At 44.0% G+C, this 21,726-nt stretch overlaps 1 protein-coding gene across 3 annotated transcripts in view; it reads left to right on the top strand.

The window, feature by feature from the left end:
• Nucleotides 1–21,726, top strand: part of LOC147618671 (uncharacterized) — a 38,970-nt gene that overhangs the window by 8,207 nt on the left and 9,037 nt on the right. For all 3 annotated transcript variants that reach the window (XR_015261935.1, XM_086773700.1, XM_086773699.1), the window contains exons 2-5: nt 1,271–1,349; nt 1,447–1,511; nt 2,842–2,902; nt 13,935–13,975. Coding sequence is in view for 2 of the 3 variants with exons in the window: in XM_086773700.1 (XP_086629826.1) it covers nt 1,271–1,349; nt 1,447–1,511; nt 2,842–2,902; nt 13,935–13,975 (246 nt within the window). In the remaining variant the exon portion in view is untranslated. The remainder of the gene's footprint in view (nt 1–1,270; nt 1,350–1,446; nt 1,512–2,841; nt 2,903–13,934; nt 13,976–21,726) is intronic.

The raw sequence follows: 21,726 nt of genomic DNA, 5'->3' as shown, positions 1-21,726 counted from the left end.
GTGATATCAGCTCACGAGTCTCACCTGTTGTTAAGAACTTATCAAGCGGCCATGCAGCTGAGGAAACCTACTATGCAAGTAGGGGAGAATGTGACCCACCTGCGAGTATGCAAGGCACAACCAGACATCGAATAGCAGTACAGGCGGAGTCGGACAACACAGAGGATAACATGGTGGGTGATGAGTGGCAATTGGGTGCAGGTGGCCGCCAGTAGTGGTGTTGGCCGACTAGGAGCATTGGTGCATATATATATGCGGGTGGCCGAATCGTCATATTCACATGTTTTCCTCATTCTTCATTCTCAACCACTTCTTGTACTTGAATTTCAGTTGTATTACTTCTTGTACATAATACAAAGTAGTAGTTTAGGACTCTTGTGTGTGCTGTATATTTGATTCCGCCGCACTCTTCTTTCTCTCTCTGGAAAACCCTAGCACATAGGTGCAAGTGTTGATGTTCGACACTAAGAGGGTGGCCTAAGGCCTAGGTGTCTAGTGGACAGCCCTTCCATGGCTGTCCCTGAGACAAACCCCTACATGACCATCTCCTCACCTAACCTTGGTGCCTGTGCATCCAACTAGAAGCCTAATAAATGCCCAGTACACCTCTACACCATTCCTGAGGGTGACAGATGTGCGAGATATGCACCTTACCTCATGCGCAGGACATGCACACCCTACCATGACGATGGATCCCTGGCTGACTTGTCTCGGACAGGGGCTCACAAAAGGCCAATTACCACTCTAAGACGTGCACCTGTTGTACAGATATGGCCACATGGCATCCACGTGCGGGATGCATGTGACAAGACCTCTCTGTTGAGTTGTATGCCATAGATGGTGAAGCACCGGTACAGAAATGAGCTGCTCAGTTTTTTTTTAAATTTAGGCTGAAGGTAAGGTTTTTGATTGAAGACCATATCACCGATGGAAAAAAGCACTTAAGGGATGTGTATACACAATAAGACCACTCTTTTGAGCTGTAATATGCAGCAGATGACGAAGCATAGGTAGCGAGAGAGAAAGAAGTGACCATGTTCTATTTTTAAAGCCTAAAAGCTCGTGGTTTCTGTTTTCCTATCCAATTCTAAAGAATAGTTATTTTTGTAACTTGCACTTCGTTATTGTAGAAAATATTTGTTTTATTTTTGCAAGTATTTTTTTCAATATTTGTTTTTATTCTTGCAAGATTTTCCCCCCCAAAAAATAGCTAGCTTTTAAAGTGTAATCAATGTGCAATAGTATGACCTTTTTATTTTTTGTTCTCAAGATTTTCGTACAAGGTAGAGAGTTGGCAATTGTGCAACCAAGGGATGTTGATCAAGTTTTGGACATGTACATCAAGCAAGGTGCCTTTTATCCCATGATCCCAATAATTTGCCTTAAATCTCTGCTCGTGCAGTAGAGGTATTTAAATCTTATTTTTGAACTTGCGCACTTTACTAGGTAGACTTGATGGGGATCCATACTGGTGTAGAATCTGGCCTTCAGCCATTGTGCTTGCAGAGGAGGTATGCTTTGATTTGATCATTATCAAGTTTCAACAGCTGAACGGATCATGGATAGTCTTTCAAAGATCTCACAAAAAGGAACAGTATGTGCTAAGTTTGTTTATGTGCAGCATCGGTTATTATCCACTTTGGGATAAGGTTTTACAGTCTTTTTGGTGGGACCACGGTTGTCCAACTCAGCACCCAAATGATGTGTACTGGGCTCTTGTCATGGTAGCGTGTCTACTACTAAAGTTGTTGCTGCCTGGTGTCTATGCAAGACCATGCAACTTGGGTCTTGCAGGTTCACAATGCTTCTTACCAGGCATTCACAATGCATTTCTGACTTTGCTAGACCTGGCAAAGCCTTTGCCGTCATCACAGTTTAACTAGATCTTTGTTGTGTGTGTACAGTGGGGTGGTTTCTCCTTAGAAAAAGGGGCTTTACAACTGGATCAAGCTGATACAATGCAATAAGACTAAAGGTGGAGAATTGATTTTTAAAAAGAATGTGAGAGAAACCTATGTTGGGTAAGGGAGGTCACCTATCCTTGTTATGTTTGCGTCGTGCACTAGTGCCCTTGATGCATGTCTCGCACCTCATGAGTCGCTTCTTTTGTAAGATATATCTTTTGGATGCAACTAGGTGAGACAGTCATTTGGATGCAACTAGGTGAGACAGTCATTTCCAACATTTTCGCTGGACCATGCACATGAACTATGGAGGTTCGACAAGTTGGCCTTTCCATCTAGACCCGAAAATCTCAAGTTGTGGGTGCCCTCTGGACTAAGCAATCTATGGAAACCGGCACTCGTGCCCCATGAATATCTTTTCTGATATGATTAGATCACAGTTGGCTGGTATTAAAACACCTACGTAAATTTAAGAACTTGATTCAGATTTTGTAGATACCCTGTCTAAAGATAGGCTTGTGTACCAATGAGGTGTCCACAGGCTTGTATTCATCCCTCCTTGTGATGGTGGTTGCCGTCAACCGTGGGTTTTAACACTATAACGTGCAATGTAGCTTCTCAAGCTTCACCAACTCCAATACTTGAGATATTGATTGCCTTGGACAACATAAGAGTTATGCGTTATTTAGTGCCAACTATGCATGGCTGCTTTTACTTGCCATGCTGGCAGCCTTTATAGGAAGATATTTGCAGGGGTGGTTCTCTCTTTTAGTACCGGGCTGTTTTAAGGAAACGTTGTTAATGTTAGACTAATCCTTGTTACAAATTTATTTGCACCTTTTTGATTTTTCTAGAGGTTGCTTTGCAATTTATTATACTTTGGCAAAGACTCTAAGGATAGATTTAACTTGATCTTTATCTTTAATAACATTGACAGATTCTAAAAAATCCTCAACTTGTGGCGAAGTTGCGTGTATGTGATCTTGGTTCTGGACTTGGTAAGGTAACCACACACACAAACAAGGTCTTTATAAATTTCGTTCTTTCTTTTGGTTACACTTACAATTATTGGGTGGAGGAGGGCTTAATTAATGTAGCGGGTAGCTTTGATGTTTTGAATATGCTTTCACGTTAACTATGGCAAGAAGTTGAATTGGTCCTATTGCATTATATATATATTTGATGTTTAGTTTGATTGAATTCATGGAATGTTGGTTTCCTACAAGGTTGCAATGTCTGGTGATCAAGCAGTGCTTAGTGCTGCTCCTTGCTTATATGTTCCCATTTTGGCCTTGTAAAAGATGATTGCAAAAAAAAAGTTACTCTCTTTGTTACACATTCCTTGATAAATACACAAAAGCTGAAAGTACGTTTTATGAGGTCTCCACAACTCCTTAACTAGGACCTCTAACATTTGTGTGCTGACTTTTTGAGGTGTGTCACATGTAGTGAGTTTTCATTAGGTACATGTGGGCATATTGGGTGAGGACTGTAGTAGGCAGACTGCTCATTAGAAGCTTTTGTTTACAAGCTTGAGCACTTCAACCGACCCAGCAAAGGGAGCATAAGGCCAGCAGCAGATGCTCACGTGTGAAAGGTGCCCCATTTAATTCATGTTCTCTAGTCGTGAGCAGGCCGACAGTCTGAAGGGCAGACCGACCAGCAGCTTTGGGCTTATAAAAGGCAAGGCCATAGATCATTGTCGGGATCTGATTCCTCATAGTTGGGGCAGGTCAAGAGTCAGCCTTAGGGTCTTTAGGTTATCTTTTGGAAGGCCAAAGGCCATAGTTTTGTAGAGTCCCATGGACAACTTTTTCTACTATACATTATACTGAAAATACAGCTCTCTCTCTCTCTCTCTCTCTCTCTCTCTCTCTCTCTTTGTCTTTGTTGGTGACTTGCACCAAGGTTCCTATTCAGTTACTTGGGGCTGAAAGAAGACACAGAGCTTCCGCGCATGTGATACCTAAAATGTAGAGATAAGGGTTGAATAATCAATCCAACCCTTTACACCTTTAAACGAATGTTTGTTGAGGCTTTTGTTAGAGAGCCATATGAATATTCAGTTGGGCGGGATATCTTTTGATGCTTTCACCTAAGAATTTAGAGAGCTCATCTCTAAATTCTCAGATCATCCGGATCGCTATGTCTGCCTTTTCTTTCTTTAGGCACTTTCTCGTGATTATCAAAACAAAGTGTGGCATAATACGAAAAAGTACTTTGAGGACCCGTTACACTTTGCTCATACGTATGATGATACGATGTCGGCTGCGGCGAAAGGATACATAAGGTCTTTCTGATTAGTGAAGTTTATAGAAGAAAAAGAATAGAAAAGGAAAGAGAAAGCACCGAGCAGCAGCAATTGCATCCTAGAGACCTAACAGGCATTGTCTCTATTCTCGAGTAATCTAAATTGAGGTCTCCTGGAAAGAAACCTCGATTAGATCTTGCTTCTCTGACCCCTGAGGCTCACAAAGGGACATGTTTCAAATGCCAACTATGCGCATGGAAACCAATCACCCCCACCCTCTGCAAGACGCATCCACTAAAATCTTCCAAAGGGGGCTTTGCTCTACCGAGTTTGCCATTTGGTCCGTTAGTGCCATGGAGGGCCAAGGGTATGTCATGTCTCGTGAACACTCCCAACCATTGTGGGGGTTAGGGTCTGTCACGATTGTGACTTAGTTCATTATACACAGTCTCCTCATGGTTACAGATACTGAAGTGACATGATTACAGAGGACCCCTACACTCGGATGGTCACTACTATTCGCTCTAGAGACATGCCTCTTCATCAAGAGCCACACTCCTTCGACGACTGGTCACACCCCTTCGCTCTAAGGTTGCAACTCTTCACCCAATGGTTGCAGCTATTCGTCCAAAGGATGTGTCTCTTCGCCTAGAGTCATGACTATTGGTCATGGGATGTGTCTTTTCATTCGTGTCTCTTGGACTCCTATATAAGGAGCCTGTTGTATCACAGTTTCAATCAATCAATCAAACATCTGTGTTCAAGTCTCTCGAGTCTACTTTCAGTTTCAGTCTTAAATACACAGATAGTGGATGAAATACTAAGTAATAGCAGTAATCCTCACAGTGGTATCAGAGCAAAATTTTTCCCGGGCCTACGGTTGTGAGCCTCTCACCCTCTCCGCTCTACTCCCCTACCCGGCGTTGTATGGAAGCAGAGGAAAGATGGAACCTACACTTACGAGTATGAGGTAACCCTAAAACTTCTTTACTAATTACACATACATAAGACAGATACACAGATGTGTGTGTGTGGCATACCCGGTATGTGTGCGGAGGTGACTTGCCGGTAACCCTTTGTGTGCCTTTTCATCGGGTCGTGCCCTTTCATGCGCACTTCCTCCATCAGCGTTGGTGCCTCTTCACCGCATGGTGCCTCTTCACCGCAGCCATCGCACCTCTTCCCAAGAGATGGCACCTCTTCGCTATGCCCCATGGCTGCGCACCTCTTGGCCGCTTGTGCAATAAGCGCTAAGTCCTACAATTCAGCCAGTGCAGCCCTTCGTGGGTTTAATAAAACGGTAGCCTACCCAGCCGACCAGCCCATTAATTAACTTGGGCGGCCCCTTTTATTACATTACGTGCCCTTTCGATAAGTAAAAAAAAAAAAGGCGAATATGGGGCCAGCGCAATGAAATAGTCAGCCGGCCAGCCCATTCGCTCCTCTCTCACGCTGTTCCAGGGACGGTTCTGTCACGCCAGGGAACTCTCTCCACTTTGGCACACATTCACCTTCTCAACCAGGCGTCCAATGGAACCCAACAGCACTCAGCCAGAGCCTTACATCTCGTACATAGACGAGGTCCCGGAAGCCATATTGCCCGAAAATCCTCGCCCAGCCCCGGAAATAATTATTATACCCGATACAGCCACACCGGAGCCCGCCCCATTACCCGAACCTATTGCAGAACTTGTTCCGGCTCCAGTTTATGTACCAGGTCCCCTGGACTATTTATTCTACGTCAGTCACCGCCACGCCACTCAGTTATAGGCGTGGGTGATCTGGCATATTTACTTGACGTGTCCAGCACACCATCTTGCTCATTACGAGTTTATTTTGGGACGGTACCCACATCTTGCATATTCCCTGGACGAGTGCCGTGTGGATGCAGTAAACCGGATCATCTCGCTTCAGCCCTTGGTTCGAGTATACAGCGAGCTCATTGTGCCAGATTACACTGCATTAACTCCTGCAGAGACACCTCCTGTCGACGAGGTGGAAGACTTCGAGCCTTCGGAGTTAGGCTCCAATTTCTTAGCAGAATTGGGAGACGATTCACTGTCACTCTCTCCTCCAGTAGTACCACATATTTCACCACCTCCAACATGCCATCTATCTCAGAGGAGGAGGGCCAGCAACAAGACGAGCTAATGCGCCGCGACAAGCGCGTGCTTGACCAATGGATATTCAAAATGGAGGTATATTTGACCAATACCGATTTGGTCGAAAGCAAGAAGGTGGCTTTAGCCAGTTCACTACTCAAGGATACAGCACTTCTATGGTGGCAACGACGTGTTGCAGATGGTAAGCACACTCCTACTTGGGATAAATTCCGGCACGCCCTCCGCAAGGCCTTTGAACCTGCCAGTGCGGACTACCATGCCCGGTCTGCTCTCCGCTGCCTGAGGCAAACAGGATCCTCAGCCGCGTATATCACAGAGTTCCAACGTTTAACTCTGGAAATTGAGAGCCTCAGCCCCGCTGACAAGCTACACAGCTTCATCGATGGGCTTGAACCCAACTTACAGGAAGATGTGCAGAAGTTTAACCCTCTCACCCCCATTGCCTATGTAGAGCGCCTTGGAGATCTACGACGACAACCCAGGACATCCTTCTTTGGCAATCGGTCCTCAAACAGTGCTCGTTTCTCCCAGCACAATCACAGAGGAAATTTATCTCAACCTGAGTCTCCATATTCCCAATCCTCTGGTCAGCAATCTACTCGGCAATAGCCCTTTCGGCCTAGATTTTCAGGTCAGGCAGCAGCCTCACAAACAGGATCCTCTTCCAACAACAACAATCGGAATCGAGGACGTAACTGGCAAGGTCGCCGACCCAACAATCGCCGCAATTTTCGCCGCGATACCTCAGCAGGTCAGCAAGCCTCTACATCGGCACCTTCAACCTCTCAAGACAACCCTCCAGGTCTTTGCACAATTTGCAATGGACCACACAGGTGGTATGTGTGCCCAAAGCGTAATTCTCGCCAGAATTCCAACATGGAATGTTTCCCAGAAGGTGAACATGGACATCATCATCCTTCTGTGCCAGAAAAAGGCAAGCAGGTGGTTCATGCAGTGCGAGTTTCTAAAGTTGTCAGTGCTTTAATGTTAAATGCCCACAACCATACTTCAGTGCCTGTTAACCTTTCCAATCAAGTTTTGAGCTTATTGGGATTTATTGGCCAGCATCCTATCAATGTTCTTGTTGATAGTGAATGCTCAACTAATTTCGTGGGAACTACTCTCGTCAGCAAGTTGCGATTACCTACTCAGCAGAGTGCGGAAGTTTTCCAAGTGGAACTTGCAGATGGTTCTTTCTTGCATTGCAGTAATCGGATTCAGCAGTTGCATTTTCAGATTCAGGACTATCAAGATCAGCTGAATTTCTCTATTATGCCTTTGTCACACTATGACATGATTCTTGGACAGTCTTGGTTATATGAGTATGATCCTTTGATCAGCTTTCGAGATCATTCCATTCGACTTTATCATAATCATCGAGAAATGGAATTACGAGGTCTGTTTAATTCTAAGCCGATTACTGTGGTTTCTGCTATGCAAGTCAAACGCTTAGTGCGTAAACGCGACAGCACTTCTGCCTTAGTTATGTTGCGAGAAGCAGAAGACAATACAGTTGACCAATCAGAATCCTCGCCATGAGATATTTCTTATTTACAGCAGTCCTTCTTTCAACCTTATAAGGATTTATTTCCTGACGAGCTGCCAACGACATTGCCTCCTCGACGTTCTGTAGATCATACGATTGATCTAATTCCTGGACAACCACCGCCAGTTCGAGCTCCTTATCGAGTTTCTTATTCAGAATCTCAAGAAATTCAGAGACAATTGGCAGAGTTGTTGGATAAAGGTCATATACGTCCAAGCAAAAGTCCTTTTGGTGCTCCAGTTTTATTGGTCAAGAAGAAGGATGGATCTATGCGACTTTGCATTGATTATCGTGCCCTTAATAAGCAGACAATCAAGAATAAGTTTCCCTTGCCTCGCATCGATGAGCTCTTTGATCAGTTGCTTGGTGCGAAGGTATTTTCGAAGATTGATCTGAAATCAGGCTATCATCAAATCAGGATTCGAATTGGAGATGAGTATAAGACAGCTTTCAGAACAAAGTATGGACATTATGAATTTTTGGTCATTCCTTTTGGGTTAACCAATGCCCCAGCTACTTTCATGACTTTGATGAATGACATCTTTGGTCCTTACTTGGATAAGTTTGTCATTGTTTATCTGGATGACATTTTGGTCTTCAGTAAGACTTTAGCAGATCACAAGCAGCATTTGCAGATTGTCTTCGAAGTACTCCGTACGAATGTCTTGTACATCAACAAGAAGAAGAGTCAGTTTTTCAAAGATCATGTGGAATATCTTGGACACATCATCTCTGGACATGGTATTGCAGTTGATCCTAAGAAGATAAAGGTCATTGTTGATTGGCCTTTGCCACTTACAATTTCAGATGTGCGATCTTTCTTGGGATTAGCAAATTTTTACCACACCAAGGTTCACAAGTTCTCAGATATTGCTGCTCCTTTGACGGCCCTTACAAAGTTAGATAAATTGCACTGGTCACTTGAAGCTGAAAAGTCCTTTAATGATCTTAAGCATGCGTTGACAACTACGCCTGTTTTGGCTATTGCGGATCCAACTCAGTCGTTTGACGTCATGACAGATGCTTCGGATAGAGCATCTGGTCGTGTTATTGCTTTTGATAGTCATAAATTTTCGGCTATTCAAATGTGATATCCCGTTTATGACAAGAAATTTTTGGCAATTGTTCATGCTTATAGAACGTGGAAGCATTATCTTCTTGGTGCAGATTCAGTGGTTAAGACAGATCATCAGTCTTTGACTTACATCTTTACTCAGCCAGTGATGAATCCTCGTCAAGGACGATGGGTTGAATTTTTGGCGAATTTTCACATGGCGATACTCTATGTTCCTGGATTATAGAATGTGGTAGCAGATGCTTTGAGCCGCATGCCTCGAGCTACGAACTTTGCTATCTCAAATGTGCTGATGGAGATTCCTGCATGTTTTAAGCATGAGTATTTGACAGATAGAGACTTTGGAGATGTCTTTCGAGCTCTCAAATCTCTTCATCCTAGTGTTGCAGAAATGAATATGTTTGCCGCATATACAATTGCAGATGATTTACTTTATTACTTAGATCGCATTTGTGTTCCTCACAATGCATCTTTGCGGAAACTCCTTATTCAAGAGCATCATGAAGTACCCTTTGCAGCTCATCCTGGAATTAACAAGACATATCGTCTGTTATCAGCAACATACTTTTGGCCTCAGATGCAACAGGATGTTATAAAGTTTGTTAAAGCTTGTCACTCTTGTCAAATTATGAAAGCTTCACGACAACTTCCTCAAGGATTGCTTCAGCCTTTGCCAGTTCCTCAAGAAAGATGGGAAAGCATAAGCATGGATTTCATCACTACTTTGCCGCGTTCGCAGAAGGCAATGCTCAAATTTTAGTAGTGGTTGATCGGTTTTCCAAAATGGCACATTTTATTCCTTGCAAGAAGACAGTTTCTGCTCCAGATCTTGCAGCGTTGTTCGTACAACATATTTTCAGAATTCATGGATTGCCAAGATCTATTGTTTCTGACAGAGATCCGAAGTTTACTGGACATTTTTGGACTTCCTTATTCAAATCTCTTGGTACGAATCTATTGTTCAGTTCTGCTTATCATCCTCAGACAGACGGACAGACAGAAAGAGTAAATCAAATTTTGGAAGAAATGCTTAGACATTATATTCAGACAAGATTAGCTTCTTGGGAAGAATATTTGCCTCTTGTGGAGTTTGCTTATAATAATTCTCCGCATTCAGTCACTGGAATGACTCCTTTTCAAGCAGCATATGGTCACACTCCGCTTGTGCCTACAAACTTTGTTCTTCAACACAAGGTGGCATTAGCAGATCAGTTGATTCAAGAAATGCAAGATATTCTTGTACAAGTTCGAGACAGACTGCCGCTATCAAAAGTATGCGAATAAGCACAGAAGGCATACTGAGTTTCAAGAAGGTGACTTGGTTTTGCTTTATGTTGCACCGCATCGATATAAGACAGTAAAGTCAGTCTTTCCGAAGTTGCGACCGCGTTTCTGTGGTCCATTTAAAGTTATAAAGAAGATTTCAGTTGTCAGTTATAAGTTGGATCTTCCACCATCTTGGGGAAAAATTCATCCGACATTTCACATCTCTTGGCTCAAGGAATACATACAAGGAGATTCATCTATTCCGGAGTTATCTTCTTATGTTCCTGAGATTGAAGATGATCACATTATTCTTGTTCCTGAGAAGATTCTTGACGTTCGTCAGAAAGAAACAAGACGGAAGATTACTACAGAATTTCTTGTTAAGTGGATGGACTTGGATGAGTCAGATTGTACTTGGCAGACAGATGAAGAAATGCAACAATATCCTCAACTCCTCCAAGAATTCTTTGGCAGACGACAGACTCTCATTTAATCACATGGGTTTTATTTTAAATGGGAGGGAATGTCACGATTGTGACTTAGTTCATTATACACAGTCTCCTCATGGTTACAGATACTGAAGTGACATGATTACAGAGGACCCCTACACTCGGATGGTCACGACTATTCGCTCTAGAGACATGCCTCTTCATCAAGAGCCACACTCCTTCGACAACTGGTCACACCCCTTCGCTCTAAGGTTGCAACTCTTCACCCAATGGTTGCAGCTATTCGTCCAAAGGATGTGTCTCTTCGCCTAGAGTCATGACTATTGGTCATGGGATGTGTCTTTTCATTCGTGTCTCTTGGACTCCTATATAAGGAGCCTGTTGTATCACAGTTTCAATCAATCAATCAAACATCTGTGTTCAAGTCTCTCGAGTCTACTTTCAGTTTCAGTCTTAAATACACAGATAGTGGATGAAATACTAAGTAATAACAGTAATCCTCACAGGGTCCGGGATCGGGGCAAGCCACTTTGGGAGGGTGGAAGAGTCGATGTCAAGGCTAAGTTTGTCCCTCCCCTTATCCTAGTGAGGCTCCTTTCTTGGGCCTCTGGGGGAAGTTGTCTGAAAAGAAGCCAATCTCCAAGTGGCCGAGCTGGGCCCATACTCAAAGCTCCCCACGATACGTGTGGTTGGCCCCCCAACATATGACCACTGGATAAACGGACCAAGGGGCTCCAAATTAAGGGTTGACGTTGCCACTCTGATGATGAAACTGGAGTTGACTATTGAAGGGCCGGCGTCTCAAGCTTGTAGGAGGCTAGTCAGCTGCAAATCTGTGTAGGGCTAAATCCATGAGCACGCATCTCCTTGAAAATCCATCTCGTACTCTAGGGCCAAGGACCTCCCAAAATGAGGGTGCAGGCGGAGATCTGGGCTAGGAGAATGTCCTTCCAAGGCTCACCACCCAGAATAAGTCCACCCCTTTTTGTTGCAGCCGACACAAGAACAATCTCTTTATCTACTGGTCGACAGCCACTTGGTCCATCCGCCAATACGAGCTATTGAAGATCTTGAATCTGGTTCTGAATCTATTCTTTATCTGTTTCCCCTTCAGGGATTAGCTGTGGAATTAGCATGTACACGTGCATGCACATGACATCCCTTCTGCTAGTCTTGATGACGAGATTCCAACTCTTGACCTTGGATGATTGTCATCATCCCCTTGTCTCCTCATGGACTCCCCAACTTATCATCTTTCCATTCCTGGCAACCTTTTCACTGAAAACCGTGCCTTGTTCTCCACTCTGATGAAGATTTGTGCATTTGTTCCACTTTGTCTCCTAGCCCTTCATGCCCTGTCCTTGAACACTTTCTTTGGGCTTCTTTTCTTGAGTATCGAGTCTGGCAATTTCACTCCACCCCTTGGAGGATCATCCTCTCTTGGAACCATTTTCTTGAAAGCCTTTCTTGGTATGCTCCAAGTGGCATCCAACTCACAGGGCTGCCATTCCCCTTGGGTCTTTTGGAACACCACCAACCAACCTCCTGGGAACTTCTTCCATGTCTCGTGTTACTCTCCTTGGATTGTGCACCCTCATCTAGGACACCATCAGTGTTTAGCCTTGCTGAGCCCGATGCTTTGATACCAATGTCACATGCGGAAGCTATGGGAGTATTCTTTCAGCCCCAAACACCTTTCCAAGAACACATAAATGCAAAACGCAACCAAAAGATGGAGAGAAAAGAGAGAGATAGCTGAGTTTAGTGTATTTTCATAATGTACAAAAGGGTACAATCTTGGCAAGCCATAGGCTGCCCCATAAAAGGTAGTATTACCTAGTCTAAATAAATCTAATCTATGACCACCTGGTCCATCCCAATTGCCTTCCCTACCAATACTAGCTGCTGAAGCTCTTGAATCTAGTTCTGAATCTATTCTTCATCTGTGGAGCCCCTTTAGGGATTAGTTGTGGGATTAGCATGTACATGTGCATGCACATGACAAGAACTTGGTTCGCCACCATGAGCGGGCCAGCTAATGAAAGCCTGTTTGAACTCTAGTATAGCAACTTCTTCTGAACGCCAAGAACAAGGGGGGCTAACTGCCACTTTGGGGAAATATTGATACCAACCTGGCATCCAAGATAACGAACTGGAATGCTGCTAGGGATCCATTGAAAAGCCTCAATTGGCCTCCATGAGCCAACCTAGAATTCACACGATTTATGCCAGTTGATCTGATAGTATGTTCAAAAAGTGCTGAGATTTTTAGGTTTGCTCTGATGCCATGTACAAAAAGAGAATGGCTATGGTGGCTTGAAGACGACAACCTTGCTATGGAGTGTAAGCCGATAGTGGTAGAGAGTGAAAGAGATAGAGAGCTAGAGAGAGTGAGAATTACACAACTCAAAAATGATGTGATAGTTGCTTGATTTCTTCAATGAAGTACATGCACCTTTATAAGTACAAAGGTTGCCCCAAGTGATGTCATTGCTGATGTCAAACACACAATAACATCTAGATATTATTTAAACCCCTCTAAGAGGTGGTTCACACACAAATATACTTCCTCACTCTAGGAGTGGGTTCATATACAGGTAAGACCTTGATTTTCAACAATCCCCCCCTCAAGAGAGTGTAAGCTGATAGTGATAGAGAGTGAAAGAGACAGAGAGCTAGAGAGAGAGAGTGAGAATTGCACAACTCAAAAATGATGTGAAAGTTGCTTGATTTCTTCAATGAAGTACATGCACCTTTATAAGTCCAAAGGTTGCCCCAAGTGATGTCATTGCTGATGTCAAACACACAATAACATCTAGATATTATTTAAACCCCTCTAAGAGGTGGTTCACACACAAACATACTTCCTCACTCTAGGAGTGGGCTCATATACAGGTAAGACCTTGATTTTCAATCCCCCTGCCCCCCTCAAGGGAGTGTAAGCCGCTAGTGATAGAGAGTGAAAGAGATAGAGAGCTTTTAGGCCTGTCTATGACCTATCTAGCTTCAGTTTAGTATGTCTGCATGCATCTGATAGGAGGCAATGATGCATGTGATCCCCTTGACAAGTTTTGTGAATGATGCTTGTATACTTTTTGCTGGACCTAAAGTTTGACCATCTCTGAACTAGTCAAAAAACCATTGTTTTTGTGCCGGTTTCATGTTTCTTGAATTGAGTTTTGTTCACATCTTTTGCACCTAAAGGACACGTTTTTCTCTTCCCTTTGCCTTGCACGTTTACAAACAAAAACAGTGTTTGAAGTTTTTTAAGGCAATGCACTTGTTATTGTTCTGTAACCAACATTTCTATGACAATGCAGGATTAGCAGGGATGGCAGCTTTACTAGCTGGAGCAAAGGAGGTAAATTTTGTTTTAAACAATATAGATGTTCATGTAAATTGCAAAATTTGGTGGCATTGTGTAACATGCACCCATGCACTAAGGTGCTATTTTACACATTGGCTCATCATTAGTGCTACATTTGTATATCATTAGAACCCTTTTTAGGATTTATTTTATTGTACATCGTGACCCCATTGTGAGCCCTAGTCAAGGGACATGTTAGGCACTACGTATACTTAATCGCAAGGTATGTTAGCCTAGGACTTTACATTTGTTTCAGAGCAAGACTTGCTCGAATAAACCCCGATTCACTACAGTTCAGGCGAGATTTACATCCTCTTACCATTACACCCTCTCAACTAGATGAAGATCACTGATGTTGGTTTTTCAGATGAACAACACATGGTTGTTGGATATTATCATCTGCTTTCCTTGAGGGAAGAGTAGTATTCTCTATAGATTTTGGAACCTTCTCACTGCATATCTTATTTAGATGCTTGTAAATAGGTCTTTTAAAGCTACATTGTATATAATGCATCTTGGTATGATGAACATATTGTTACCTCTCTCTTCCCTTTAAAATAATATAACATAAAAACTATTTCCACTAAAGAAAAAGTGACATCTTTAAAAATAACACATTTTTCTACTTTTCTCATGAGCGTAGCCACTATGAATTTGTGGTGATGCCTTTTGGACTCACCAATGCAGCAATGACGTTGATAGGATTTTTTGTGGCCCAAAGGGGTATGCTCAATGGAGGTGTCCACCCCAACCCCAAGATAAGAAAAAACGAATCGGGTATGGTTAGGAACCTTAGGAGGTAGGGGAGTTGTTGAATGGTCATCTGAGCATGGAGAATAGCCGACTAGGTTGGGTAGAATAGTAGAGGGGTGTATGGAGAGAGCAATTGTGTGAAGAGGCGAGAAGGAGCAAAAGCTGGATTGTGTGAAAGCTTGGTTTTCTTTGAAGAAGAGAGTGTTGAGAGAAGCAAGTTTCTTATGTTGGGAAGTTTACTGTGTAGCTTGTTGGAAATTAGGTTTTGTTGACTAGCTTGTGTCTAGTTTTTGCAAAAGGTGAGTATGCATTTATTATCTAACCCTTGCTACAAGATATGAAGAACATGTACCATCCAGAACAAGAACATCGGTCACAGAAAGGCATAAAGATGTTGCTAGAGGACCAGAAGGCACCACATATATGAGGAAAGACCAGATGCACAAGAGCACCAGATATACGAGGAAAGACCAGATGCACAAGAGCACCAGATGGGGATAGTACCACGATCATATGCATGCCACAATTGAGGACAACTATGTTGTAAGAGGGAGGGAATATAACTATTTGGTCCTCCATGCTCTTTTCACATGATAGAACTCATGTCCGGACACATGGACAGGATGATGGACACATGGAAACAGGGTTCCTAAAGCTGGAATTGGAAAAAGCACTCGTCGAACTGAGTCAAAAAGCTATAAGCGGCTTTTTTAAAAAACAGCTCCAGGGCCAAAAAGCAAGGCCCTGAAGTTGTAAAAGCATAAATCAAGAACTTTGAGTATTATTAAAGCAGAAGTAAGGAGGCAAAGAAAAAGCATGGGAATAATACAAAAGCTAGGGGATAAAGCAAAAGCTAAGTGATAAAAGCAGGTACCCCTTCAAGTATATAAGAAGCATGCGTCCCTTTGATGAGCCATAGAAGTCTTGTGGAGAATCTTGAAGGAGGATTTGTGAAAGAACCGTTATCGACTTCTTCCTCCACACATCCATCTTCTCCACCTTCGCCGGCAGCAACCGCCCTTGCAGTGCCACTTCCGCCACTGCTCCACCGACTGTGCGCCGCCTGAACCTCTTACTGTGTGGTTGCGCCACCTTTGCAGTGCCGACTGCCACCTTTGCTTCGCCTTCTGTGCGCTGGCTGTACCCTGTTGCTCCGTGGACTGCAGCAATTTCATCGCCCCTGTTCAGCAGTGCCGCCGCCACCTGCAGCAGCACCTCCTCTGTTCAGCAGTGCCGCCGCCTGCAGTAGCACCTCCTCTGCTCAGCAGCACCACCGCCATCTGCAGCAGCGCTGCCTCCTTACCCTTTTGGCTGGCTGTGCTAACTGCACTTGTACAAGCCCTGTACTTCGCCCGCTATCCAGTCAGCAAACAGCCACCTGGCTGCGCCAGACCCCCCTATCTTCTACAGCTATCTCTGCTGGCGATTCAGACGCCGTCACTGTCTGCATTCTGCCCTGTGCACAGCCTGCAACCCTCGCCTCAACTTTGAGAGCACCGCTTGTGCAGTGCTCTCTTGTAAGCAATACTTCCACTTTTGATAAGAGCACAGCCGCCTTGTGCCAACTCTGACTGTAGCAACCTTCTCCACAAGTGTGTTCCTTTTGAACCTCGCCAACCTCCGAAGACTCCCAAGGAGGGAAGTTACCTTGTGGAGATACTACCTAGTTGTGTACACTTCAAAGATCGACCTTGTCCGGTTTGATTGAGAACAAAGAGCTTTTGTGGATACTTGGGAACATCAGTTGGACTCATTGGATTTTGGCACTAGCCGAGTGCAAGCTTCTTGTGGGTCATCCTCGTGGTGAGCTTGGCATCAGTTATCTTGTGCCTCGACATCGACATCGGCGTGATCTTGACATCGACACCTTTGTTTGATATTGTATTCATTTGTTGTATTGGTCCTGGTTGGAAAAGCCCGTGGATTGTTCTTGAAATAAATTCCTTAAAAGGGGGCAAGGCCTGTTCCCCGCTCAGCATGGTGTACCGTGTGAATCCCCTATTCCCATCTTTCTCTCGCCCTTTTCTCTCTCTATCTTTATCTCTCGTACACGTGGTTGCATCTGTCATCACTGCACGCTCCGTTGGGCTTACACCTTGAGCTTCTGAATATATGTTCATTGTGGTTGAGAGGGTATTGAGAATCCGACAGGGACTCATGCACACAGTGGTCAGTCGAGAGTGGATGAGATGGGAGGACCATGAGCACCCGAAGGCAGTTGCTTTTGCACGCAGAGTGATGCAAGAAGATTGGTGGAAGGAGGTAGAGGCTTTATTGAGTGCTTTTCAATCAATCTATAGTGTTCTTCACATCACTGACATGGAGGGCAGCACTCTTGGACTCTTGTACGAGTTCATGGACCGGATTGGAGAGGCTCTTAACCGATGCACTCTTTTAATAGATGAGAGGCACTAAACTTCCAACTAGTTGCCTTCTTGTTGTAACTCGTATCGTAGCCTGTAGGAGCGAGCTAATAGCTTTGATCATTCGTGGCTAATTTTCAGCGTAGAGGACATTCAACAGGTTTGGAACGACCGGTGGGGTTGGTTCCATAGACCAATCCACGCGGTTGCCTACATATTGCACCCTCTCTGGCGTAGTGAGGCGCAGTATATTAATGAAGAGTTGGGAAGATGGATGGCAAAATTACATTCAGAAATGGATAGGAGACGTGGAGCTCATGAGACGCTTGGAGGATGAGCGGCTAGTGTATCAGAATGCCAACCATGCATTTGGTAGACAGACTGCATGCATGCGAGAGACACCTTTGTCCAGTCTCATGGTGGGATCAGTAGGCCTCACTTGGTGAGTACAACTCTGAAAGACAAGTTTGTTATTTACATAATACATTGATCAATGATGATTATACTTAGTACATTGTACTTTCAAAGTTTTTGTATTTTAAGGGAAGAAACGCCTCGCCATTCGAGTCCTCTCACAAGATTGCAGTTTGGATCCTATTGAGAGGAATTGGAGCACATGGGCCCTCTTCTACACAAAGAAGAGGAACATGTTGTCTACTGCTTAGTTGGAGCGGTTGGTGTATTGCCATTGTAATCTCTGCCTAATTGAGCAGTCGGGCAATCCGATAGAGCCTCGCCAGGTCAATGTCGATAAAATCGACATTGAGAAGATAAAAGATGTCCCAGAGATTCCTCATGAGGAGCGCGACATATATGCCATGTTGTATGAGGAGTTGATGGCACTTGCTCATGGCACACGAGCATCTACAGCAACATTATCAGGAGGTGCTAGTACCACTGAAGCAGTTGAGAAGAGTGCGGCAACTGAGGTAGCATCGTCCTCTTCTGAGAGTGACGTTGAGTCTACTGAGGACACTCCTGGTGAGAACATCGAGGATGCTGAGGATTAAGTGCCGAGACTCCAGATTGAGGATTCTAGTCTTTGGGGCTATTAAGCTTCTCTAGTTTATTGTTTGTCATGCATGATTGCATCTATCAAGCTTCAACATCCTTTACTTTGTGTATTTCAGACTTCAGTTTACTTTTTTTGTATCAGCTCAAGATTCAAACTTTTTGTGATCACTTTGAGTGTCATTATTGAGTAGTTGCCATTATTGATGATGAAATCCAGATCTTGATTTTTGATGTTGCCAGTTTTATTTATGTGAATTGGTTAGTGACTCAGTTGGGTGTCCACTGTAACTGGGTCACCTAGATTCTTTAGTTTTAGCTTGTAAACATGTTTTAATGTGTAAATGATGCATGTTTAATATTGTTTTGCAGGGAAGGCAACACATTTTTAACATATTATAAATTTGTATATAAATTTTGGGACCTGTACCCCTCCTTTTTGTATGAAACGTGTTTGAAACTTATGGGAAATGAATGAAACATTTCATGAAACACCTGGCGACTATGAATCGGTGCTCTCTATAAGGGTTTCTTAGGGTTTTGCTTAAGGGTTAGTCATGCCCTAATCACTTGTCACTCCTGCCTATATAAGAGGCTCATATCTAATGGAAGTGTACAATACTCACATTCTCTTTCTCATCATTATGTTGTCATTATGTTGTCTTTTGCACTACAAACTGCTAATTACCTATGCTACTCAAATGATTACTACTAATTATTGAGGTAATTTTGGACCATTCGGGGTTCAATCATACCATTAAGGACTTGCTATTGGTTGCCAAGGCTTCATCTTGAAAAAGCTCCTTGATTTGCTCCTCCGACTGTCACAAATCCCTATATTCTAGGGACATGCGGATGCGTGTCAGGCCTAGAAACATGCGGATGCATGTATGTATTATACCTGGGCATGTGTATGGATCATATGAGTCCAAGGACATGGCAGGATATTTGTGGACTTTCGGGCGGTGCCCGTGTGGATTCCGGCCATGCACACATGGTGTGTTATGATGGCAGGCGGAATATTTTCAAGTACAAGAATGATGATAGGTGGTTCTCCAAGTTTACATGTGCACAATGCATAAATGATGCATGTCATAACTTTATTTTACTTTGTGTGACATTGTCTTGCTGCTTGGACAATGCTTGTTATTTTGGCTTGTGAAGTCCGAGGGACCGGGGACGCCCGGGCACCTTGTGGACACGTGTGTGCACACCTGCTTGGGCCTAAAACTGTGGGCTTAAGGGTTTTGCAGGTGGTAAGTGCGCTTAAGGGTTTTGCAGGTGGTAAGTGCGTCCACACTCAATTTACAGCTTATTTCATTTACTACTAAGGTTTATTGGTTTGCAGGTCCACACTCATTAATAAGTGGCCGGACAACTTATAATGCGTTCGCATTTGGTTGGACCAAAATTAATGAAGCCCGGACAGCTTATGGCCATTTCCCATTTGGTTGGACCTAAACTTATACAAACAGGACAAATGGAGCACTATGGGCTGGACACCTACCTGGACACCTTATGGGGACACTTGTCAGCCTGTTTGTGCACCCACCAAGCCCCTTAGGTGGCACTGGAGAAAGGCGCCTCCTTCAAGAGGCCATTTGGGCTGTTTTATTCATATTCAACACATTGGAGAGCTGATTGAAGCTTTGGGAGTTGCTACAGGGCTGGTTGCTTGCTTCCCGGACTCACACAAGCTTGGATAATGATCCCCACACTCTTCTAAAGGGCTGGTTGGTAAATTTCAGACCTGTATTTTCTGGTTATTGCGAGTTTTGGGCTGGTTACAGGTGTCCAAAGTCAACTTGGACAATACAGGACAGCTCTAGGGACCTCCACAGGGCTGTAGGACCCTTAACAGGTGGATTTCTCGCGATGGAAAGTTGCTGTTTTGGACTGGTTATTGCATAAAACAGGCTGGACAGCAATGGAATATGTGAGCATGGATGTGTCTCAAGGATTCCTGGTGTAACAGGTGTTTAGGGCAAGCATTGGGAACACTTGCTCGCGGAGAACACAGGTTTCTGGATCAGTTTCTCGCGTGGAAACAGGGCCTAAAGATCCATTTACATCCTGTGCAGGGCGGAGTACCTGTGAGGATTGTGATACTCTTGTGCAGGGCGGATGTACCTGTGAAGAGGCTTGTGCAGGGCGGATGTACTTGTGTGTAGGGCGGATGTACCTACAGATTCTCTTGTTTGAGATGTATTCATACATGATGTATTTGGTAGAATCAGGTGCAGGCTGGTGGTGAATCCCCAGGCACCCTTAATCTTGTACTTTGCAGACTCTTTTGGTAATATAACCTAAAGGGGGGGGGGTCAGCCTATCATCGGCCCCTTTATGTGGTGTACTGTCATTTTCAGCTTTGTGGTTGTAATGCTTAATTGTTAAGTGCTCAGAATCTTGTTCACATTTATACGATTCCAATTCACACTTCCGCCTCCCGTTACATTGGTATCAGAGCTCAGTTTTTCTCCTCATTGGAAAACGGTCTGAGGCTTGGAATCATAAGTGGTGACCTGATTTGAGTGTCATGGACAGCCACATTTCTGACAGTGTGGAGAACACACAGGACCGTGAATTTCATGGTACAAAGGATGCAAGAGATGCTGCAGGCAATGATGTCTATGGAGATGCAGGTACTCATGACACTATGCATTCTGATTTGGAATCTTTGAGGCGTCAAGTGCGACGCTATAGGGCTGAAACCGAAGAGCTTAGGTCATTGAAAAATGACCCGGATGTACAAAGGGTGTTGGCTGCGAAGGCAAAGGCTTCGGTCCATGAAGTCACTTTTGAAGCAATTGCAAAGGAAATGGATGTTGAGAAACCCCGAGAGCTTGCACTTGCATACCTAATGGTTAAGGGTGATGTATATACTGAAGCAGATGGTAGTTTGGCTTTCAAGAAGCCACCCCTCATGGCTGCCCATGGTGATGCACATGATGCACAACAAGCAGAAAGAGCACAGCAAGTGCCAAATGCTGAAAGGACAAGAGTCCCTGGTGCTAGGCTTGATGCAGGTCAAGAGAAGAGTAAGGATGAGGGATCCTCTACTCATTCCCGCTTTGCTCCAAGAAGACATGTCCGTTCTCGTGTTGAGCTTTCCACTCATTTGGAGAGTGTGACTCAAGAGAGAACGAAGAGGGATCGTGAATCTTCATCGCGGCATCATCATCATGCAGATGAACAGGATGTACATAGGGATGCATATAGAAGGAAGAAGCCTCGAGAGTTCAAGTCCGGTGACAAGGATGTAAAGTTTGAAAACTTTCAGGGACGGATGGACTCTACCAAAGCACTTGCTTTCATTAGACAGTTTGAGATAGCTTTTTGCAATGAAGACTTTTCGGAAAAGTCTATGCTCAGGCATGTGGGAATGCATCTCAAGGATACGGCAAGTGATTGGTGGCTTGCAAAAATACTTGATGGAAGTGCTGCCCCAACTTGGTCTTCTTTCAAAATTCAGTTTTATGATCAATTCTTACCACCAAACTTTGCAAAGGATGTACGCAAGGAGTGGGATTGGCTGTCCCAAGATGAGGGAGAGTCCGTTGCTTCATACATAGCAAAGTTTTGGAAAGTCCTTCTCAAGGTTACTCCCTTCATGAAGAT

The sequence above is a fragment of the Cibotium barometz genome, chromosome 34 (assembly GCF_041138505.1).
Source record: "Cibotium barometz isolate CiBa-2024 chromosome 34, ASM4113850v1, whole genome shotgun sequence".
Lineage (NCBI taxonomy): Eukaryota > Viridiplantae > Streptophyta > Polypodiopsida > Cyatheales > Cibotiaceae > Cibotium > Cibotium barometz.
The sequence above is the reverse complement of the archived record's forward strand: the minus strand, read 5'-3'. Positions and strand labels throughout refer to the sequence as shown.